The 24,564-nt window shown below is 44.4% G+C and overlaps 1 protein-coding gene across 2 annotated transcripts; it reads right to left on the bottom strand.

Moving 5' to 3' along the window:
* Positions 1 to 1,910: 1,910 nt before the first annotated feature.
* On the bottom strand, positions 1,911 to 24,094 carry LOC121007616. 2 transcript variants are annotated; one of them, XM_040439664.1, is made up of 5 exons: positions 24,033 to 24,094; positions 23,373 to 23,917; positions 21,445 to 21,523; positions 16,867 to 16,974; positions 1,911 to 2,457 (listed from the first exon to the last, which is right to left on the bottom strand). In XM_040439664.1, the coding sequence occupies exons 2-5, from the start codon at positions 23,866 to 23,868 to the stop codon at positions 2,019 to 2,021; spliced, it is 1,122 nt and encodes a 373-aa protein (XP_040295598.1). In that variant the 5' UTR covers positions 23,869 to 23,917; positions 24,033 to 24,094; the 3' UTR covers positions 1,911 to 2,018. The 2 variants fall into 2 exon arrangements, with proteins under 2 accessions (XP_040295598.1, XP_040295599.1); XM_040439665.1 differs by lacking the exon at positions 24,033 to 24,094 and having other exon boundaries at positions 23,373 to 23,967.
* Positions 24,095 to 24,564: the final 470 nt, after the last annotated feature.

The following is a 24,564-nucleotide window of genomic DNA, read 5'->3' as shown; positions in this document are numbered from 1 at the left end:
AGAATGAGCAGTAAACCTGGAAGGGTGGAGCCCCGTCTCTGATGCGGTACGCTTCCACAATGGCCAAACGAATCCATTGGGAAATGGAAACTTTGGACGCAGCCAGCCCTCATCTCGGTCCCTCTGAAATGAAAAATAGTGAATCCGTCCGTCGGAAAGAGGACGTCTGAGACAGATAGATGCGAACGGCCCGAACCAAATCCAGAGTGTGGAGCGACTGCTCACGAGGATGAGAAAGGGCAGGACAAAAAGAGGGGATAATGATTTCTTCATTGAGTTGGAATGCCGACACGACCTTCGGAAGGAAGGACTGGACAGGGCGAAGGACTACCTTGGCGACCGACCGACAGGAAAGAGCCACTAGTTCCGACACCCTACGGATGGAAGTGACAGCCACCAAAAAGGCCACCTTGTAGGACAGGAAGTAAAGGGACACTTCCTGCTTTAAAGGCTCAAACGGAGAGGACTGGAGAGAGCTGAGCACCAGATTAAGGGCCCAAAAGATTCAACGGACGCCGGTAAGGGGGTGCAGCGTGCAGGGTCAGAGCCACTTGGCAGTGGAGCAGAGCAAGAGGAGCAGAGGGGATCCAACTGAGCGGATGTGAATTTTTAGCAACAAGCACATACAAAATGTTGCATGGAAGTGACCACCGACTTTGGCGCCTGGGATCTGGGTTCGAACATAGTGAGTACCTGTAGTGAAAGGTAGAACGGCTAAAAGTTATACCCTGTAGGAAGGGGGGAAAGAGATTACCTGGTCTGTGTTCCTTACTGCAGCCTGTCCAGAAAAAACCTGGTGCAAGAGTCCACAGAGGTCCTCCTGAGCGGGAAATGGGCAGAGTCAGAGAACAAGTACGAAGAATTCACGGCAGGAAGCTAGATGAAGGAGTGGAGAAGCGAGGAGAACTCATGCCCCGCCCCCCTAATGGAGTCGGCCACCCGCGATAATTAAAGGAAGCGCTGGCGCACCAACTGGAGGTCTCTTCTCCCCATCCCCCATATAGGAGGTGTAGCCGCAAGGAGCCCCGGCCGAGCTGAGGTGTTGGCCGGGTGAGAAGTACCCGCGGCGAGTGGATAAGAAGTAGGCTGCAGTAGAAGCTGTGGCCTCAACTTACAAGCGGCCCCAGCGGAGGAGAATAACATAACTCTGCGAGAAACAGGTGGGGACGTGCAGTCGCGCGGCTCGGGGGGTAAGGGGTGACAGAAAGAAGTTTGGCAAGCACAGAGGGCTACCCTTCACCCCCCGCCCCCACAGAAGAGCCGCCACATAGCTGCTAGCTTTTTCCCTGTCTGGGGGGACAAGGCTTTGTGGGGGTCATCCACAGCAAGTAACCTGTGAAGGGGGAGAGGGATTGGAGCCAGGAATACTTACCTGTCTGGCGCGTTCTGCCCCCCTGGTTCCAGCCAGGTCACCACCTTCGGTGTGCAGCCCCTTGGCAAGGGCTGCTACACCGGAAACAGAGGGGACTTGTTGTGGGCGGCCGTGGTGACCCGAAGGCTTTCGGGATGCAGAGGCTTTAGGAACCTCTGTGGGAAGGGTATAGCTGGAGGGAGGAGCTCACACTTGTGCTTAGTGTCGCCTCCTAGTGGCAACAGCTATACCCACGGTCAAGCCAGTGTCCCCCAATGATACGGATGAGAATTTTTTTTTCTTTTTATTGCCATATTCAGACCCCCATAACTTTTTCATAGTTACGCCTACGGAGCTGGGTGGGGGTCCATTTTTTTGCAAGATGATCTGTAGTTTTTAGTGATATCATTTTGAGGTGTGTATGACTTTGTTTTAATATTTTATTAAATTTTTTTGGGAAGTGAAACAATAAAAAAGATAAACTGTAAAACATTTATATTACAGTATAACAAAAAATGTGCCCCTTTAAAAAAAAAAAAAAAAACAATATGGAGCATAATCAAATGGTAAGCTTTTACCACGTTTTACCAGAACTGTAACTTATAAGAAACATTTGCAACATATGATTTATAATATGGAACATTGTAGAAAGGCCCAACTTCAAATCTTAGTTCTCTTTTATGATACCACTTTTTATTTCCCCCATCTTCAGTTTCTCCAGTTGCTCTCTAAAACTTCCAGCGTGCACTGGATACTTGCTAGTTGGTCTGGCATCGTGCCCCATGGGTTCAAATGTAGATGATGTCATATGGACAGAGTTGCTTGAAGTTTCTGTGTTTTGCAGTAAGGTTTTCTTTCCTGTATTCCTAACTTCCAGCTTAAATCTTTTGATTTCAGGATTTGCAATTTCTTCCTGGCTCGAATCCAAGCTGTATGTCTTACGTGCTTTTTGGCCTATTTTAAGCTCAGTCTCCTCTTCTCGGTTGCTGGGCAAATATTTTTTAGGCCTCTTTGATTTGCGACCAGAATTTGGTAGTTTTCTCTTCTTTTTGCTTTGATCTTTAAATATGGATGTTTTCTGTGCCTCTTTACATAAGCGAATATTTCTGAACAAAACATAACATTCTGATATTAACATCAACGTCATATTCATAGGTAATAGAGATAATAAAGCATTTGCTACACATGTCCACCATTTGACTTGCTTTGTATTTTAAAGGCTAAATGGAATGTGTGGCCCCCCAGCTCAAGTGAAAGGAAATACATATGGTGGGGCTGCCTTTTTTTAGGATAAGGCTACGTTCACATATCCAATAAGGACATCCAGCACAAATGCCGGCTTGTTGGCAGGACAAAAAATTGTTGCATGCCAACCAAAAGCGGGCAGTTATGCCATAAAGCAGCCGGATCACATTACATCCAGCGGTAAAGTAGAGATTCCAGCAACACCAATTCCTGTGAGATCGTAAATGAGCTGTAACAATCAGCAATCCGTGACCACTTATTATTGACCACTTCCTACGTCAGCAGTGCATAGATCAGGAAGGAAGTCACGTGTTGTGAGATGGCTTCTTCGGTATATAAGGTGAGTGATGGGCTGTCTACACACACATCCCTCGCCAAGGGCGGCAGTATTTCTGAAACTTTGCAGTTTGTAAAATGTTCATGTGCTGCTGTGGTTAAACTGTATTGCGAGTGGACAAATGGCACCATTGAGAATAAGCGACATCAAAATTGCAGAGCAACACGTGCCATTGATGTGAGAGGTAAACGTAGGCTACGAAGGTAAGCGAGGGTGGACTGACACACTAGTGGAGCAGCTCATCGCCAAAATGAACCAGGGGGCTACCTACTGCGTATGGAGCTCTGAAGTTGCCAGGCTCATTTATTTATCTAATCTCTACTCCGATGCCTCCGCCCTGTGCCAGTCATTGCACTGATTGCCCATACAATGTAGGATTCAATTTAAGCTGCTCATTCTCACCCATAAAGCTCTCCACAGTGCTGCAACCGCCAACATCTCTTCCCTCATCTGTCTACCATCCTACCCCTGCACCAGTTAGAAATTAGGTTAATAATTAAAATTCTGAGTTTTAGGCACTTCCTAAAAACACATTTTGTTAGGTTTTTGCATCCCCTGATCTAACTCTTCTCCATACACTGCCTCTCGTCCTCCCCAACTTCAGAATCATTCCTCTGAACCTGAACCATCAGTATCCACCACACCCCATGCGATCTCCCCTCAGATATCGGCTGATGACTGGCTTCCCTATTGTGTTAAGATGGCCGGACTATTGTACAAAACAAGCACTTTTACCTTTTGTCTCACCCCTACCTCCTCATAGATTGTAAGCTCTTTTACGAGCATGGCCCTCATTCTTCCTGTGTTTAAATTGTTGACCTGTTATTTATGACTCTGTTTGTACTCAAAACCCTTTATTGTAAAGCGCTTTGGAATATGTTGGCGCTATATAAAAATTATTATTAATTATTATTAGTGGAAAAAGACAAGCTTTATGGTCTGCGGAATATTTTATAGCACTCTCTAGGCCCATTCATCCATGTGGAAGGCACTCAACTGATTTGGGTATAAATCCATCCATGCAGATCACATACACCCATACATGCTGATTGTCTTCCTTGGGGAGGATGGCATCTTCCAGGAAGACAATGGAACATGTCACACAGATAGAAATGTCCAACAATGGCTTGAGAAAGGGTCTATTGATGAGACGAAACGTTGGGTGAATAAAGTATTTTTCCTTCCACTCATTTCTTATGAGCGTGCTGCCATTTTTCTTCTTATATTGTCCTGAATTTGTTGCCAAATCCATCGGTGTGCAACGCCATATTTTTATTTGGCCTGCTGTGCTGCCATAGTCATTATATATATATATATATATATATATATTGATCAGCCTGCATGAGCCGCTGTAGTGAGGTGCAGGGACACTTTTGTTTACCTTTATACAAACTATTGGCTGGTTTATTTTAGAATTTTACACCAGATTTGTGGCACAATTAAGGCTCAAAATGTTGCTCATCAGGCCACACCCTTATCTTGAAAGCATGTCCCTATTCTGGTATGCCACACCCTTTCACCAGGCTAGTAGCTGATAATTTCCCTAAATCTAGATAGGCCAAGTCCTGCCACATTTTTAGTAATTTACTCCAAAATCTATGCTGCTCTCAAACTATGCTAATATGTTGTGTTGAGCACCATAGCTTTCTATACAGTAATTCATTGGAAAACCCTGGAATTTCTTCTCATTTGGTTCAATTCTAGGTCTCACTATGCAAGCTAAATATTATGTGACAACAGGAAAAAACAATAGATATTCCTACTGACTATTATATCTAAGAGCACAAATACATGCATTTCTAGCATTTTTAACTGCATTTATTACAAGCATATATTTTTTTTTTGTATAATTGTCTTTTTATTAGAATAAGTACAATAATAAAAGTATACATGTACAATTTCTCGTATGGTCAATAGACATTCAGATAATCCAAGTGAGAAAAACAACAGAAATGACAACACAATTACAGCACCAAAGTGCAGCTCGAGTCATTCTCAGTCAAATAACAGCTTATCTTGAGAAATCCCGAAAACCGGGAGAATGGATCACTTACTCTATTATAAAATTGAATAGTTTGAGAAAACAAATGAGAGACAAGACAAGACACAAGAGGGGAGACAAAAGAAAAATGGGGAAAAGGATTCTAGTTGCTCACATCAAAGAAAGTATCCCAGGGCTGCCAGATCTTATTAAATTTATCTACTGTATTATTAATGCCTGCTGTCAAATATTCCATTCTTCTGATCTCCGCTATACTATTGAACAGCTCTAATTTAGTAGGTATATCTCGTCTCTTCCAGAACTTAACAATAAGGCGTCTCGCCGCCGACAGAATATAAAGTACCAAGTAGAGCACTGGCTTCTTTAGTATCATTGGAGGCATGTTCAATAAAAACATATATGGATCCAATGAGAAGGTAATGTTAAAAATCTGCAGTAAAAGGCGTTGGACCTCCTTCCACAATGGAAAAATAACTGGGCAGTCCCAAAACATATGGAACAACGACCCTTGGCTAGAATCACACCTCCAACAATTACCAGAAACAGTGGGGTTCAAATGTCTAAGCATCTGAGGTGTATGGTACCAAAACATTAATATCTTAATACGAGTTTTCCCTAAAGGTCACACAAGTAGATGACAATGCGGCATTACGCCAAATACAAGCATATTTTTTAGTAGTGGTGCTGTTAAAAGCACCAATGAAACAGATTAAGACACTGGAGGTGCTTAAAAATATTTGCATAAAGTAAGCCAACCAAGTGGTGGCATAAGAAAAAGTGTCTATGTTTGGCAAGATGCACATTTATTATAACTAGAGTTGAGCGGACACTTGGATGTTCGGGTTCGACGGGTTCGCCAAAACTTCGGAAAAAAGTTAGAGTTCGGGACCCGAACTTGACCCCGAACCCCATTGAAGTCAATGGGGGCCCAAACTTTTGAGCACTAAAATGGCTCTTAAAATGTCATGGAAAGGGCTAGAGGGCTGCAAATGTCGTCAAAATGTGGTTAAGAGCATGGCAAGTGCTCTGCAAACAAATGTAGATGGGGAAAGGACTTAAAATAACATAAAATACCTAAAAATAAAAAATTATCTTGATCTAGGAGGACCAGGTCCATATGGAGTAGGAAGGTTGAGGAGGCGGTGGATGTGGCGGTGTAAGTGGAAGCGGCGGTGGAGGAGGAGGTAGCCTACACTGCTTTTTGGTTTTAAATTTTAATTTTTAAAATTAGGGTACACCCCAAAACATTGGGAAATATAACCTATGATAACCCCCTTCAGTCGTGCTAAAAACACGTTCAGACAATACACTGGCTGCAGGGCAGGCCAGCACCTCCAAGAGGTAAAGGGCAAGCTCAGGCCATGTGCCCAATTTGGAGACCCAGAAGTTGCAGGGGCTGACCCGTCAGTCAGTGCGTGTAGACGTGTGTACACTTAGTGCCCCACCATGTTGCACGTCCCCGTGATGTTCACGATCCCATTTGATATCTGCTCTATCAACTTTCGATGTTCTTTTATGCGCCTACCATGGTGATCACGTGTGGTGGGGAATCAGGGTTCCAGGCCAGAGATGGAGCGTGAGAAAGAGAGACCACATCCAAGGTAGGATTCATTTTTTCAAATTTAAGAGTAAGAGTAAGAGTAAAAAGTGTGACAACTTTTCAAAGTTTAAGCATTGAATGAAAGGATGTGGCGCGCATTTATTACTGAATAATATATTAAATTTTATTCCCTGTCACCTATGCATAGCAGGTGTTTATTCACATTTAAAATAAATTATGTATAATGTCAACCCAAGAATGTAACACAAAAATTATTGAACTTTATTAAGCTGTCAACTAGGTAGAGGAGGGGTATATTACACCCAAAAATTGGTGAATTTTACCAAAAAATGTAACTGACAATTTTTTATTTTTTTTCGGACTACTAGGTATAGGAGTGGTACATCACACCCAAAAATTGGTGAATTTCACCAGAATATATAACGGAGAATTTTTTTTGTTTGTTTAACCTGTCTACTAGGTATAGCAGTGGTACTATACACCCAAAAATTGGTGAATTTCACCCGAAAATGTAAATGACAAAGTAGTGAAATGATATAAAATAAATCACGTACAAAAAAAAAAGTGGATTTATGAGGTGGAGTTCCATATGGAGTAGGAGTTTGAGGAGGCGGTGGACGTAGCGGAGTAGGTGGAAGCGGCGGTGGAGGAGGACGAGATAGCCAACACATGTTTTTGGTTTTAATTTAATTTTGAAAAATTAAGGTACACTCCAAAAGAGTGTGAAATATCCAAAATACAAACATGAGCAATTGCGCTGCAGTATAACAATGGCTGCTTAGTGCCGGTATACATGTCTATTCTGCACAAGGTACGGACAAGTCCTGAGGGATCCATGCCTGGTTCTTTTTAATGAACGTGAGCTTGTCCACATTAACATAGTAACATAGTACATAAGGCCGAAAAAAGACATTTGTCCATCCAGTTCGGCCTGTTATCCTGCAAGTTGATCCAGAGGAAGGCAAAAAACCCTGTGAGGTAGAAGCCAATTTTCTCCACTTTAGGGGAATAAAAAATTTCTTCCCAACTCCAATCAGAATAACTCCCTGGATCAACGACCCCTCTCTAGTAGCTATAGCCTGTAATATTATTACGCTCTAGAAACACATCCAGGCCCCTCTTGAATTCCTTTATTGCACTCACCATCACCACCTCCTCAGGCAGAGAGTTCCATAGTCTCACTGCTCTTACCGTAAAGAATCCTCTTCTATGTTTGTGTACAAACCTTCTTTCCTCCAGATGCAGAGGATGTCCCCTCGTCACAGTCACAGTCCTGGGGATAAATAGCTGATGGGATAGATCTCTGTACTGACCCCTGATATATTTATACATATTAATTAGATCTCCCCTCAGTCGTCTTTTTTCTAAAGTGAATAACCCTAATTTTGATAATCTTTCAGGGTACTGTAGTTGCCCCATTCCAGTTATTACTTTAGTTGCCCTCCTCTGAACCCTCTCTAGCTCTGCTATGTCTGCCTTGTTTACAGGAGCCCAGAACTGTACACAGTACTCCATGTGTGGTCTGACTAGCGATTTGTAAAGTGGTAAGACTATGTTCATATCACGGGAATCTATGCCCCTTTTGATGCAACCCATTATCTTGTTGGCCTTGGCAGCAGCTGCCTGACACTGGTTTTTGCTGTTTAGTTTGCTGTTTATTAAAATTCCTAGATCCTTTTCCATGTCAGTGTTACCGAGTGTTTTACCATTTAGTATGTACGGGTGACTTGCATTTTTCCTTCCCATGTGCATAACCTTACATTTATCAGTGTTAAACCTCATCTGCCACTTATCTGCCCAAGCCTCCAATCTATCCAGATCCCTCTGTAGTAGTATACTGTCCTCTTCAGTGTAAATTACTTTACACAGTTTAGTGTCATCTGCGAAAATTGATACTTTACTATGCAAGCCTTCTACAAGATCATTAATAAATATATTGAAGAGAATAGGGCCCAATACTGACCCCTGAGGTACCCCACTAGTGACAGTGACCCAATCTGAATGTGTACCGTTAATAACCACCCTCTGTTTTCTATCACTCAGCCAGTTACTTACCCACATACAGATGTTTTCTCCCAGTCCGAGCATTCTCATTTTATATACTAACCTTTTATGCAGTACAGTGTCAAATGCTTTGGAGAAGTCCAGATATACGACATCCATTGATTCGCCGCTGTCAAGTCTAGAACTTACCTCCTCATAGAAACTGATTAAATTAGTTTGACATGACCGATCCCTCACGAAGCCATGCTGATATGGCGTTATTTGCTTATTTCCGTTGAGATGCTCTAATATAGCATCTCTCAGAAAACCTTCAAACAGTTTACCCACAACAGATGTTAAACTTACCGGCCTATAGTTTCCAGGCTCTGTTTTTGGCCCCTTTTTGAATATTGGCACCACATATGCCACGCGCCAATCCTGTGGGACATTCCCTGTCAGTATAGAGTCTGCAAATATCAGAAATAAGGGTCTGGCTATGACATTACTTAATTCCTTTAGGATACGGGGGTGTATGCCATCCGGTCCTGGCGATTTGTCTATTTTAATCTTTTTAAGCCGCTGTGGACAGGCGGCTGCGCTTGTCTGTGATGACGCCCGGTGCCGTGCTAAACACACGTTCAGATAATACACTGGCTGCAGGGCAGGCCAGCACCTCCAAGGCATAAAGGGCAAGCTCAGGCCATGCGCCTAATTTGGAGACCCAGAAGTTGAAGGGGGCAGACCCGTCATTCAGTACGTGTAGGCGTGTGCACACATACTGCTCCACCATGTTGGTGAAATGCTGCCTCCTGCTAAGACGTTCCATATCAGCTGGTGGTGCTGGTTGTTGTGGCGTGCTGACAAAGCTTTTCCACATTTCGGCCATGCTAACCTTGCCTTCTGAGGTGCTGGCGGTGCCCCAGCTGCGTTGGCGACCTCTTCCTCGTCCTCTGCCTTCGCCTTGTGCTTCCACTGTGGCCCCGCTGTCAGGTGGGAATGCCACCAGCAGCGCTTGTACTCGTGCATCTTACGATCACGCTCCAGTGAGGGAATTAAGGACGGTACGTTGTCCTTGTAACAGGGATTCAGTAGCGTGGCCGGCCAGTAATCAGCACAAGTTAGAATGTGGGCAACTCGGCGGTCGTTGCGGAGACACTGCAGTATGTAATCGCTCATGTGTGCCAGGCTGCCCAGAGGCAATGAAAAGCTGTCCTCTGTGGGAGGTGTATCGTCTGTGTCCTCTGTATCCCCCCCATCCACGCGCCAGTGATGGCCATGAGCTGGTCTGGGTGCCACCCTGCTGTGAACATGGTTCCTCCTCATCCTCCTCCTCCACCTCCTCATCCTCCAGAACTGTGCCCTGTCTGGACAATTGTGTACCTTGGGTTTGTGGGTGCAGGAACCCACCCTCGGAGCCACTTGGGAATGACTGGCCGAAAACCCTACGAAATGATCCCTCTTCCTCCTCCTCCTCCTCCGGTGCCACATCCTCTTCCATCATCGCCAGGAGAGTTTTTTCAAGGAGGCATAGAAGTGGGTGTGAGAAATATCTCTGTAAATGACAACTTTTTCAATTTTTTTATACAAAGTTGTCAATTTACAGAGATATTTCTCTCACCCAGCATGGGTATATGTAAAAATACACCCCAAAACACATTGCCCTACTTCTCTTGAGTACGGCAATACCACATGTGTGACACTTTTTTGTAGCCAAGATGCGCAAAGGGGCCCAAATTCCAATGAGTACCTTTAGGATTTCACAGGGCATTTTAACGCATTTGGATTCCAAACTACTTCTCACGCTTTAGGGCCCCTAAAATGCCAGGGCAGAATAAATACCCCACAAGTGACCCCATTTTAGAAAGAAGACACCCCAAGGTATTCCGTGAGGGGCATGGCGAGTTCATAGAAGATTTTTTTTTTTGGCACAAGTTAGCGGAAATAGATTATTATTATTTTTTTTTACAAAGTCTCATATTCCACTAACTTGTGACAAAAAATAAAATTTTACATGAACTCACCATACCCCTCACGGAATACCTTGGGGTGTCTTCTTTCCAAAATGGGGTCACTTGTGGGGTATTTATACTGCCCTGGCATTTTAGGGGCCCTAAACCGTGAGAAGTAGTTTGGAATTCAAATGCGTAAAAATGCCCAGTGGAATTTTTACATATACCCATAACTGTGTGTGAGAAATATCTCTGTAAATGACAACTTTTTACATTTTTTTATACAAAGTTGTCAATTTACAGAGATATTTCTCTCACCCAGCATGGGTATATGTAAAAATACACCCCAAAACACATTGCCCTACTTCTCCTGAGTACGGCGATACCACGTGTGTGAGACTTTTTTGCAGCCTAGGTGCATAAAGGGGCCGAAAGTCCAACGAGTACCTTTAGGCTTTACAGGGTTGCTCACAATTTAGCCCTGCCCAAAATGCCAGAACAGTAAACACACCCCACAAATGACCCCATTTTGGAAAGTAGACACCCCAAGGTATTCACTGAGGGGCATAGTGAGTCCGTGGGAGATTTAATTTTTTTTTGCCAGAAGTTAGCAGAAATGGAAACTATATTTATTTTATTTTTCCTCAGAAAGTGTCATTTTCCGCTAACTTGTGAAAAAAAATTAAATCATACATGAACTCCCCATGCCCCTCTGCGAATACTTTGGGGTGTCTTCTTTCTAAAATGGGGTCATTAGGGGGGTATTTATACTATCCTGGCATTCTAGCACCTCAAGAAACATGACAGGTGCTCAGAAAGTCAGAGCTGATTAAAAATGCGGAAATTCACATTTTTGTACCATAGTTTGTAAACGCTATAACTTTTGCGCAAACCAATAAATATACACTTATTGGATATTTTTTTTATCAAAGACATGTAGCACAATAAATTCTGACACAAACTTGTATAGAAATGTAATTATATTTGAACAATTTTACCAGAAAAAGTTAAAAATACACAATTGCGGTCTATTTTGATTAATATCAGAAAAACAAAAAATGTCAGCAGCAATCAAATACCACCAAATGAAAGCTCTATTAGTGAGAAGAAAAGGAGGTAAAATTAATTTGGGTGGTAAGTTGTATGACCGAGCAATAAACCGTGAAAGTAGTGTAGTGCAGAATTGTAAAAAGTGGTCTGGTCATTAAGGGGGTTTAAGCTAGGGGGGGCTGAGGTGGTTAATAGTAGAATAGAACGACAGTATGTAAAGAGTGTATCTCACACGGCCTGAACCAGACTAGGCCTCAATAAAATATTTTTTTGCCCAAAATGGCTGTATTTCAAATGCCTGAATCAAACCCCTGTATGTAGAGGGTGTATCTCACACGGCCTGAACCAGTGTATGCCTGAAGTAAATATATCTTTGCCCAAAATTGCTGTATTTCAAATGGCTGCATTTCAAAACCCTGAATCAAACCCCTGTATGTAGAGGGAGTATCTCACAGGGCCTGAAGTAAATATATCTTTGCACATAATGGCTGTATTTCAAATGCCCGATTCAAACCCCTGAATGTAGAGGGAGTATCTCACACGGTCTGAACCAATCTAGGCCTGAAGTAAATATTTCTTTGCCCAAAATGGCTGCATTTCAAATGGCTGTATTTCAAATCCCTGTATGTAGAGAGAGTATCTCAAACGGTCTGAACCAGTGTAGGCCTGAAGTAAATATATCTTTGCCTCAAATGGCTGTATTTTAAATGCCTGATTCAAACCCCTGTATGTAGAGGGAGTATCTCACACGGTCTGAACCAGTGTAGGCCTGAAGTAAATATATCTTTGCCCAAAATGGCTGTATTTCAAATGGCTGTATTTCAAATGCCTGATTCAAACCCCTGTATGTAGAGGGGGTATCTCACACGGTCTGAACCAGTGTATGCCTGAATTTAATATTGGTGCACCAAATGGCGGTATTTAAAATCTCTGAATGTAACCCAAATGTATCAAGATCCAAGATCTTGGACTGTGAGCGAACTGAAGAGCGCCCCCTCAACCAACAAGACTGGCATCTGTAGAAAACACTTGCCAGAGAAGGGGAAGAAAGGCTCAGCCAGCAAAGAAGGTCCTAGCAGATTCGACAAGGGAGGAGATGGGAACCTGTTGCATTGGGAAATAAATGACAGTTGTAGGGAAAAGGTGTGGAATTGGGCATAAGGAATTGCTTCGAAAGAGGCAATCATCTGGCCCACGATTCTTATGCACACCAGGATGGACAGGGAGGGACTGCAGGGGCGAGATACCCCTAACTGGAGAGCCACGATTTTGTCCTGCAGAAGGAATACCCTTCCAAGGCGGATGTCAAAATCATGCCCAGGAATTACATTCTCTGGCTGGAGGCAAGAGAGGACTTGCGGGGATTCACAATCCACCCGAATGTAGATAGTAAGTCCATAATTATGTGGAGACTGATAAGGTTGTCCTCCTTGGACAATGCGTTCACCAGGAGATCGTCCAGGTAGTGCTTCACCATGACCCCCTTTGTGTGAAGGAGTGCAATGAGGGGAGCCATGACCTTCTTGAAGACCCTCAGGTTGTTGGCTAGCCCAAAGGTATAGCACCACAATTTTGAAATTATAAGAACCAACCTCAAAGCAATGGAAAGTGTATAGAGGCATCCCAGAAATTAATGGAAGACAGATCTGAAAAACCTGGAAAAATCTACTTCCTTTAGATCAAGTATAGGACAGAGAAAGCTGTCCTTCTTGAAGATTGTGAAGAGGATTGAGTATAACCCTTAAAGCGTTCTGAAGGTGGAATGGGAACAATCACTTTTTGCAAATGAAGGGAATGAATGGGCTGAAAAAAAGGCCAGGTCTCCCAAAAGGAGAGCAGCCGACCCCCAACTCGAGGGAAGGACTTGAGCGTGGGAAGACCTTCATGCTGAAGGGGGCTTCGCAGGCAAGGGCTTGGAAGGCTTAAGCCAGGGCCGGGAAGCCTTTTTGTCCTGACGGGAAGAAGAGTCCTGAAAGGAGCGAAACTGTTCTGAACGTGCTGCCAAGGAGGTTAAGTGGAGGGGAAGGTTGTGATGCACGAGGGAACTGTTACCGCCTGTGGCTTTAGAGACAAGTTCTTACAGGTGCATATGAAAAAAACTTTTCACCCAGGAAGGGGAGAGCTACAAGCGCCTTTTTAGATGCCACTTCTGCCACCCAGGAACAGTCACATCGCACGGCAGACTGCCATGGAACTGGCTGCTATCCGGCCTGGTCGGCGAGCGGACTCCAAGGAAACCTCACATAGTTCCTGAGAAGCTTAGAAGCAAGGAGAGGTAGGTCTGCACTGTCTGAATAAGCGGGTAATGACCGAACAAGCTGTTTGGCCCAAACTATGCAGGCTTTAACAACCCAGGATGCGGCAAATGCAGGGCGGATAGCCGAACCACCTGTCACAAAAGCAAACTTGGACAGGGAATCTATCTTCTTGTCCAAGGGATCTGAGAGAGAAGCAATATAAGCCAAGGGTGGAGTAGTGGCCTTGTCAAGACAAGTGACTTTCGGATCTACCTGAGGGACAAACCATTTTGAAATGGATTCCTCAAAAAAAGGTAAGAGAACTTCAGAAATTTACAGTCTCTTCGGATGACGCCACTCCTTAGCTAGGAGTGTGTCAAGATCCGCATGGTTCTGAAAGATTAAGGTGGGGTGCCTAGAGCAGAGGAAAGACACTGCGTTCGGAGTCGCGGAGGATGAGTCATCCTGAATGTGCAGAGTAGGCTTGGACTGCCCTGTCCGAACCAGATTTGTTTGAAAACTTTGTTTAGAATATGTGCTCCGTACCTCAATAAAATGTATTGGGTCCACTGAGGACTTGTTCCTGCAACAAGTAATGCAAGACTTGCTTAGTCTCGTGCCTGTGACATTACAGTTCGGTTCTGTGCATAATTTACTGTTTCAAAATCCAAAGCCAGACTCTGGTTTGTGCCTCAGTTCGGATTTTGAAACAGTAATTTATGGGCAGAACCAAACTGTAATGTGATGTCACAGGCACGAGACTAAGCAAGTCCTGCATTACTTGTGGCGAGAAGAACAGGGCCTCAGCAGAGCCATTACATTTTATTGCGGTACGGAGCGCATAGTCTAAATTAAGTTTTTAAACTAACCAGTTTCTCATAGAATAGTCCGAACCCGATTCGCTCAAGCTTAGTGGATAGTGTCCCTGACTGCCTTGAAAAAGTCCTGCATGGCCGAAAAAAGGCTTATACTCTGCTCAGATCCAGAACCAGAGTCTGAGGTGTCCCCCAAGGCAGTGGAAATTAAAACAGGAAAGGCGACATCACCAGCCATAGACCTGTCCTGGGAATGGTCCGAGGATGCAGAGGAGGAGCAGCTTACAGGACCTGGTTCCGAAAAAAAAGCACGCATTGTCGGCAGAGGACACCCTTGGGGGGGGGGGGGGAAAGCGGCTGCAAATTGGGCAGGCAAACGCTGTAAGGACTTCACCATAGATTGTTAGAGCCGGGAAGAAGCCCATTCAGGAGGGGCTGACACAGGAAGGGAGGGTACCCAGGGCATCCTGAGGGAGTCTTGGAGCAAGGCACTGAGAACAGACAGGGTCAGGCTGTCTGCATGGCAGTCTTTTATTACAGCGGTTGCATGTAAAATACGAAGCAACCCCAGGGAGCATGGGAGTCTTCCTTGGAGGGAGCCTGAAAGGAAAGAAAAGCCAGCCAAAGGCTGTCCTATGGGACTCAGGGGGCTGTGTCCCCAAAGAGGTGCTGCAGCGGCTGCAGGAGGGATGAAGCTGTGCAGAGGTGCTGGACCCAGGCCAAGCAATCACCATGAGTGCAAAGAAAATGGAGGCCCAGGAGGCAAAAAATTATGCCTACTGATAAAAGCTGCGCTTGGAGAGAATTGGAAAGGAGGAAGACCTGGGGAGGTGCTGGGAAAAAGGGAGGCGGGGGAAAGGATGAAGCCTAGTCATGGAGAAAGTGGGGGCTCGATTAGAAAGTTGGCAGGAAAAGTGGCACTGTCAGCGGGTAGGAAAAGCAGGAGGTCACGGTAAAACAGGGGACCTCCAGAAGAAAAGTGACTAGATGGGGAGCCTCCCTGGGAGGGGAGAAAGTGGAGCAATAGGGGGTTCTGAGGCTCGGGTACAGACAAGGAAAGGGCAGCCAGGGACTAAATTAGAAAGGGGGACGAGGAAGGTGAAGTGATCAAAGGCCTGGAGGAAACAAGGGAGGGAGTGATTGCTAGGAAAGATGCTGGCTGAGAAAAAGGGGCAGGGAAGGACCTGGAGAGGGGATGAGCCATGGGGAACCTAACTTGGAACTAGGGAACGCCCATGGCAGCATACTTACCATCCGGCATCTTTGGGCGCCGAAGCGTCACCCCTTCGACAAACTCGCTCAGACATGGGATTGTCGGCATGCCACTGCGGAAGCAGTAATGAGGGACAGGGTGATCGGCGAAGTACTGAAGTACCCGCCCGCAGGAGGTGCTACTAAAGTGGTCATCGACAATGAAGACCCTACTGCTGCAGGCCGAGACCTGCAGATGGATGCAAGAATAAAATAAAGAACAAAAATAATCCCCAAAAAATAAGCAATACCAGCGGAAAAAGAGAGCAGGTCATATCTACCTCAAAGGAACACTAGACTGGTTAGTCCAGTGTCTGTGTAGAGGGTATAGACAACAGGAGGTATAAGCTAACATTTCTTTTTTTCTAGTGTCAGCCTCCTAGTGGCAGCTGGGCATACTGTATACCTGTGGTGCTGTGTTCTCCAATACCATTCATGATGTTCGTTTCTTCAATTTCTGGTCACCCTGGACTAAAGACCAGTGTATGAAATGCCAGGCATATATCAGGTAATGCATATTTCAGGTCTAGCTGCATGCATTTTTGTTGCAGTGTAAAGGTGTTTTAGAAAATGATAATCACTACACCACCCTCAGGCTGCTGCCACACGTTCAGGCTTTTTGAGGCAGTCTTTGAAGTCAAAATCAGTAGCGGAGGATAACTGGAGACAAAGTATTAGGGTCCATTCACACGTCCATAGAATGGGTCCGCATCCGTTACGCAAATTGCGGAATGGGTGCGGACCCATTAATTCTCAATGTGGCAAGAATGGATGCAGACAGCACACAGGAGCACGCCCCTGATCTTCCGGTCCGCGGCTCCGGAAAAGAATAGAACATAGGGCAGTTCTATGGGGTTGCCGGACGGGTGTATGGACTGCAATACACTAAGGACGTGTGAATGGACGCTTAAGCGCAGATTCAACTTCTCCACTTTTTTTCAACCCACTTCTGATTTTGGCTTCGAAAACTGCATTAAAAAAAACTGATATTGCGGCAGCACCCTCAGAGTAGAGTACTGCGGATCATTTAGTCACAGGCATTAACATCTATAATGTAAAGCAATTATATGAAATGATTCCCTTACCTCTTCAGAAATAAATGACACCTGCAACATGTCCAATGTGGTCTAGCAGGTGGAGAACACCTTGATATTGGCAAGTCTCTAAGCCTCTTCAAAGCGCTTTCCAGGCTTCTAAAATATAATTTAAAAAAAAGCAACAAACAGCTCTTCATCAGTCTTAGAACCTTTTCCATTCACATAGCCATGTGAGGACTTTTTAATGCCACCATTTAATTTACCATAGCTTGTATTAGCAAACGGGAATGAAATCTTTGTGGGTTGGAATTGGAAAAAAAACAACAATTCAGTGTTTTTGGGGTCTTGTGTTTACGTGCGCTAAAAATGACATGAAATACGTATTTTGCAGGCAGAATTACTCTAATACTAAATGTATATAGTTTATTTTATTTTTTTGTATCGCCATGTTCTGACAATCATACCTTTTTATTTTTTGCAGATATGGGAGTGCTCATTATTGCTGGCCATTATTTTGGGGAGGCAGCTGACTAAAAAACAGCAAATCGACTATTTGTATTTCTTTCTTACAATAAATATTGTTATATCTTATAGTTTTTGCACACAATACCTTTTTTTTTTAAGCTACTTTTATATGCAAAATTGGGAAAGGGGATGATTATAATATATTATTATTATTATTATTATAATATATATAATTTTATATTTATTTTAGTGTACTTTTCAGTCCCCTTAAGGCACATGTGATCTACTATTGCAGTCTATGGGATTTTCAGAGGCCTTCACAATGCCCCAAGCTGTCATAGCCACCGATCGGAAGAAAGAGGGAGCCCTCTGTCTAACCCTGCAGACGCTGGAGTCGTTATTGAAAGTGGCATCTGCGGGATTAAATGATCAGGATCGAAGGGAACATGTAAAGAGGTTGTTTAAGACAGACAAACCATGAAAGGAGTGATCTAATAAAAGACACTCCCTTTCTACATGTCATACTAGGGCATATGCATGACAATCATGGACAGGATCCCCATGCTAGGAGCCAAAAATGAGAGCTCATCTGAAAAAGCAACTTCCTCTTTGGTAGTGATAGCTGGCCCATAGAATACATCGGTGCTTCCCAGCTCAACAGTGAGACGCCCCCTGGTCAGGGCCGTCTTTAATATTGATTGGACCCTGGGCAAGAATTTACTTGGGCCCCCTGAATCCCGCCTTCACACACCCTAGCATGCAATCACGCCCTCCACCACAACACACACAAAAAAAAATAATCCACACACCTTGTAGAGTAGTAAACTTTAATAATGTAAACAAGAACTGGTTCCCAAATAAGGCTCCTTTCACATCACCATTTCGCCTTTCCGTTCTCCGGCTCCGTTGAGGAGCAGGAGAATGGAAAGGACGGATTCTGCAGATAACTGAGACCTAACTGAGCGTAACGGAGCCTATACACATATATGGATATCCTGCACTTCAGTCACACACAGCGCACACCAATCACTCATTGGACAGATGTGGCAAACAAGACACTTATACGTGGATCACATGCCACTGATACATACAGTATGTCACTGTCATACTGCACATGAACCACTAATACATAGATCATATATAGCACACACCAAGACATTTATGCCTAACCCTATTAAGTGTAGCACACCTAAAGGGGTTAAAGGGGGTTCAGCAATTGGCATTTATCATGTAGAGAAAGTTAATACAAGGCCCTTACTAATGTATTCTGATTCTCCATATTGCTTCCTTTCCATCACATTATACACAGCCGTGGTTTTGACCACTCTGCAATCCAGCAGCGGTGGCTGTGCTGTGCTTACACACTATAGGGAAAGGCTGGAAGTGGCATACCTATAGTGTGCAAGCACGGCCACCACTGCTGGCTGTCCTGAGGATCGGTTATAAACGCCTGTAGCTGGGAAACATCATAAACCTACCCATTCCCTAGTCTAGATCAATAGGCATGATGATGGCCAGTATATAGCATGTGAACACAGTATGGAGACAGTAATATGTGGGTATTACATAGCAGCGTGCTGCGTGTACCTACTATGTGGCAGTATTATGTAAGGTTGGTGTTATATTATTATTAGGTGAACACTGTATGGGGTTATTGGTTATATGTGCACATTGAGCAGCAGTAGTGTATGGTTGCTAATCACTGCAGTATTATTTATTTAGGGACTGTAAGGCCTCATGCACACGACTGTGCGTTTTTTTGCGGTCCGCAAACCGCGGATCCGCAAAAAACGGAAGCCGCACGTGTGCCTTCCGCAATTTGCGTAACGGAACGGGCGTCCCATTGTAGACATGCCTATTCTTGTCCGCAAAACGGACAAGAATAGGACATGTTCTATTTTTTTGGCAGGGCCAGGGAACGGAGCAACGGATGCGGACCCAAACAACGGCCATGTGCATTAGGCCTAAGCACATGCAGTCTCAGGAGTGGTCCACACCACACCCCTGCCTTGCAGCCTCACAGGAGTACAGGACCAGTATCTGCACACGTATGTATGGCATAATTGGGATGCACATCACAATGACACATGACATGACACAGGTCTTTACCAGGCTGCAGGCCAGCAGACACATTATTATTGCCACATGTGTCACATGCCACTACTGACTGTACAGCCGTTCAGAGTTCAGACAGTTCACAGTTCCACTTCCTTCAGAAAAGCGAGCCTGCCGTGCACTCCAGCGACTTACAGATAGAGGCAGTGGCGTTGCTATATGGCTGGTGTCACCCTTTGCTCAGGGGGGCCCTCATGGTGTGGTGTGGACTTGTCATTTTTTTCTAAGGAATATAGTTTAACTATATTCCTTGGTGAAAATGACCAGTCCAGTCCACACCACACCATGAGGGCCCCCCAGGCACCCCCTGAGCAAAGATTAGTAACTGTGGCAGGTGGTGGCCCCAGGCCACAGTTCAGCAGCAGAGTCAGACAGAGAGAAGAACCCAACCCAACCCAACCCCTTATGTCTCCTGGTGCTGTCTGTCTCTATAATAATCCCTTATCCCCCACTAATTTATGAATGGTCGGATCTGGGTTTAATTATTAAATCAGATTCGGTGACCTGACCGGTTTCTTCTAATATAAAATAAAGTCAATATATATATGCGCAGCAGTTGCTTTACCTTACCTCCTCAGTCCTCCCCTCCTGGCGCGGCAGTGGCAGGTCTGGCTGGCTGACTGTAACTTAAAGGGAACCTGTCACCTGCAAAACGCATATTAAACCGACCACAGTACCTTACAGTATCCCCCAGTGTGTTGCTAATCATATTTTTCTTTGCTCTTCGCGTTTCTTCATACTTGTTAAAAACGTTGTTTTAATGTCGGTTGGCGCTGTCTCAGAGTCAGGCTTGAAGTCAAGGGGGCAGCGGCCTGCTTGCTTCAAGTAAAGCTAAGCCCACCCCTTACCCCTCCTCTACCATTAGATGGACATGCTGCCGGGATCGCGCTCTTCTAGCGCATGCGCGGTACTCTGCCTGTTACAGCGTGACGGCCGGGCGCACGCGCAATCAAACTGTCCGGAGCATCCGCAGTCAGCAAAATGTAGGCGGGTGAGTGAGGATCGCGCTGTAACAGGCAGCGTACCGCGCATGCGCTAGAAGAGCGCGATCCCGGCAGCATGTCCATCTAATTGTAGAGGAGGGGTAAGGGGCGGGCTTAGCTTTACTTGAAGCAAGCAGGCCGCTGCCCCCTTGACTTCAAGCCTGACTCGGAGACAGCGCCAACCGACATTAAAACAACGTTTTTAACAAGTATGAAGAAACACAAAGAGCAAAGAAAAATAGGATAAGCAACACACTGGGGGATACTGTAAGGTACTGTGGTCGGTTTAATATGCGTTTTGCAGGTGACAGGTTCCCTTTAAGGTACTACTACTATTAGGTCAGGTGACGTGAGTGAGTCACTGGTCTGGTTCTGGTCTGGTCACGTGAGGCCATGACTTACCACCGCCACCCATTCCCTTTAGCTCCGGACCGGAGGCGGGGACTTAGTCCCTGCTGCTGGCTGCTCCGCCGTGGCGCCACTCACCAGGCTGAGGTGAGTCACACACCCCCTTTTACCACATGACGGGCGCCGAAGTGCTTCTCTTGTAAGTTCAAGTTGTTCTAGTGAAGACTGCTGTGCCTGCGCTGCTGCATAGACAGTCAGAGTCAGTGGATGGGAGTCGCAAGGGCCCCCAGGAGCAACTGGGCCCGGAGCAGCTGCCCCTTTTGCCCTGCGGCAAAGATGGCCCTGCCCCTAGTTCTTGGCAAGTCAGTTTGTACAGAAAGCAATATGAGCTGCACAGTCCGTACTATGGCTGCAGCAATATCTGGATAAGGGATTATTCACACAACCATTTTTCTCTTCAGTGTGCTTTTTGTTTTTAAAAACAAACACCACATGAATACAAGGTAAAGCGCCTATGCCATAGTCAGACCCATGCTGAAAATGGGCAAACTAACAGCCAAAATGCCATCTGCAGGGCTGTAGACAATTTTAGATAACTCACTGCTGCTCTGCAAATCCATCAAATGCCATAACCTGCTGACAGTCAGTATGTACAAGGACTTACTCCAATTATAAATAACTCAAACTTTTACAAGAATGTTTTGTTGTATTTCACCTTTTTGAAGTTTTCCTGGATCCTCTTGCTGAAGATTGATTCACAAATATCCAAGATTTACCATACCAGGGTCCTGGATCTAAAATACACAAACGTTAGGAAGTTTCAGCATGTCATGATACAGCAAGTATACATAAGATACTTGTGGCGGAAATACGTTTAAAGGGGTTTCCTGGAACTTATATACTTATGGTCTACTCTCGTGATAGGTCAGGGGTCTGACTCCTCGCACGCTCACTGGAGGTGCTGCCGCCTCTTCCTCAACGTATGACTTCACGTGCTTCTGTCACATGAGCCTGATGCAGATCAATTTCATACAAGTGAATGGGATTGAGCTGCAATACCAAGCACAGCCACTATACAGTGCTGTGCTTAGTAGGGTGCAGCACTCCTTCGGGTGCTTCAGCACCATCAAACAGCTCAACAGCAGGGTGCTGGGAGTCATACCCTTCACCGATCCTAAGATTTAATTCTCGCAAAATCAAGTTTAAGCTTCCATCTAAAACTTGATTTTCTGATGCACCATTTTTTCACAGAATGAAGAAAACCTTCTGATAGTTTAGCAGCCATAACTTCTGAGTTATGGGGTGACCAAAATAACCTTTGCATTTTTTCCCCATAATAAAGCCTGAGTTTTTGAAATACCAAAGCAATCTCTTTTGCTAAATAGGGACAAATTGTACAAAGAATTTACTGGATTTTTTCTACTGGTTGGGCTCAACACAAGATTTAAAAAGGCTACAGCGCATTTTGGATTCTAGTGGCCTATTTTTCTATAGCTGGCTCTATGGCACCGTACTGTCAGCACAAATGTTGTACGGCGCCATTATATCAGAAACTCCTTCAAAGTGACATTTTTTATGTTGACCCACTAAGGTTTATATCTTGGGAATATTTTTACATTTTAAGCTTTATTTTGCCTTTATTTTTAAGTATGAAAAAAAGTTTGTATGTTACACACACTATTGCTGGAACTAATAACTATATTTATTGTATTTTTTATTTAATTTTTTTTACTCAAAAGTGATCACATGCCCGTAGACTATTTAACTGGTCTCTGGGATCTTCACCAGAGGGCGTTGCGAGATCCTAGTGCAATGCAACACTTTTATACACCGGGTTACTGTTAACAGCCTACCGCAACGACATGCATAGTTGTGTGGCAGTAGGCAAGTGGTTAACGACTATGTCCACCTACAAAACCAATTTCCTTTTATCGATGCACCTCCATGGTATCAAAACAAAATCACTGGAAATTTTGGCACCATAGATGACAATTCATTATACAATGTAAGCATACAATCCTCAGGGCTTGTTCACTATTCAGTTGGAGGCTCCCTTAGTGACCTCAGTTGCACAGTCCATAAAAAATATTGGACAAAAAAGTCCTGCATGTAGAACTATTTTGTCTGGTAAAATAACTCATGAACGCAATTCATGGGGCTCGTCTGGTGTCGTTAATTTTGGTAATGTGTCGGCATTATCATTATTTTTGTTGTTCTGCTCCTTATTGCTTTAGTCAAAGCAACAATACGTTGTTTGGCACATACCACAGAAAATTTTCAGTTCCAGCAATATATGCAACAAATTTGCCATATGTTAACATATTCTAAGGCTCCATTCAGATGTCCGTAGTGCATTGCGGATCCGCAATACACCCGGCCGGTATCCTCATAGAAATGCCTATTCTTGTCCGCAATTGCGGACAAAAATAGGACATGCTCTATTTTCTCGGGGCCGCGCTACAGAAATGCGGATGCAGAGAGCACATAGAGTGCTCTCCGCATCTCTTCCGGCCCCATAGAGAATGAATGGGTCCGCACCCGTTCCGGATAATTGCAGAACGGATGCGGACCCATTCTACGGACATCTGAATTGAGCTTTAAAGTGACATGATAATTGCAGAGCTAGACTGGCCTCAGACCAACCTGTAGAGCGTCGATCTTTGATGATTGCAGGTCCTTTCCTTGTTCTCAGTTTTTTGTAAAAAGTTTTACATTCTTCACACAAACGCTGGACATCCCTACTATTGGACTCACCAGACTGATAGCCATCAGTTGCCTTGTAAGTGTACTGGGAAAAAGAGCAGTCAGACCCATGGTCCTCTTGACAGACAGACTCATCAGCTATCACAGTGACACCATTCAGTGCAGAAAATTCACAGCTACTTTCTTGATGCAGCTCTTCTTGTACAGACAAAATCTCCTCACCTTGACAAATAGTTGTGTGCTGTTCACTCTTGGTGGATTTCATCATCATCACATTTTTCAGACTACGTATTCTCCTATCAAAGTGCTCACTGCTTACTTGTCTAATTTTTGATAATATACTGCTTGATGCCACATTATTTGTCTTGAATCTCTGGTATCCTCTAGGTCTGTAATGTCGTTCATATTCATTGCTCACATATCTTAATGATGGCATTAGACTGTCATTTGACGGAACGTAGTGTTTCTTTACCAGTGACTGATACCTATAAAGGGGAAAAAGCAAAAAAAAAAAAAAAAAGTTACTTTCCTGTACAGATGCATTCACATATGTATTTGACAATAATTCTCATTCTTGTTCATTGGGGACACAGCAAAGACCTTAGGTATAATCTGCGGACACTGGGAGGCGGACACTAAGTAAAAAGTGTTATCTCCTCTCACTACCTGTACCCCTTCTGCAGGCACTGAGCTAATCAGTTTGTACAGAAGCAGTAGGAAAAATGACATGAGTAAGAAGTGAAAAAAAACCATATAACCAATAACATATCTTAACCAAGGGGAAAACAATCCAACAAGGGCAACCATGCACAGAACAGATGATATACAAGAGGGGAGGGTGCTGTGTCCCCCTATGAACAAGACGAGAAAGGGATTTTATGGTAACAAAAAAATCTAATTTTCTCCCCTGTGTCATTGGGGGACGTTCTAGAGCAGTCCCTATGGGTGGGAAGACAAAGTATGAGAGCTGTTAATGCACTGTTGCTTTGAGTGACCATAAGCTGAATCAGAGGAAGCAAAAGGATGCACCCTTTCACTTCGAGAAAGTGTGTAGGGAGGATGTAGAAGCTGTCCTGCACACCCGCAAAGGTGAAGGCCTTGTGCCGCATCTCCCAAGAGGTGACAACCGCTC

The sequence above is a fragment of the Bufo bufo genome, chromosome 7, assembly GCF_905171765.1.
Source record: "Bufo bufo chromosome 7, aBufBuf1.1, whole genome shotgun sequence".
NCBI classification, from domain to species: domain Eukaryota; kingdom Metazoa; phylum Chordata; class Amphibia; order Anura; family Bufonidae; genus Bufo; species Bufo bufo.
The sequence above is the reverse complement of the archived record's forward strand: the minus strand, read 5'-3'. Positions and strand labels throughout refer to the sequence as shown.

Excerpts from the sequence above, each read along its gene's own strand:
- LOC121007616 (XM_040439664.1), bottom strand. The coding sequence starts at position 23,868 with ATGCCATCATTAAGATATGTGAGCAATGAATATGAACGACATTACAGA. Across the intron at positions 21,524-23,372 it reads CAAAGATCGACGCTCTACAG|ATCCAGGACCCTGGTATGGT; the intron begins GTTGGTCTGAGG and ends TGTGTATTTTAG. Across the intron at positions 2,458-16,866 it reads TGTCATTTATTTCTGAAGAG|AAATATTCGCTTATGTAAAG; the intron begins GTAAGGGAATCA and ends TGTTTTGTTCAG.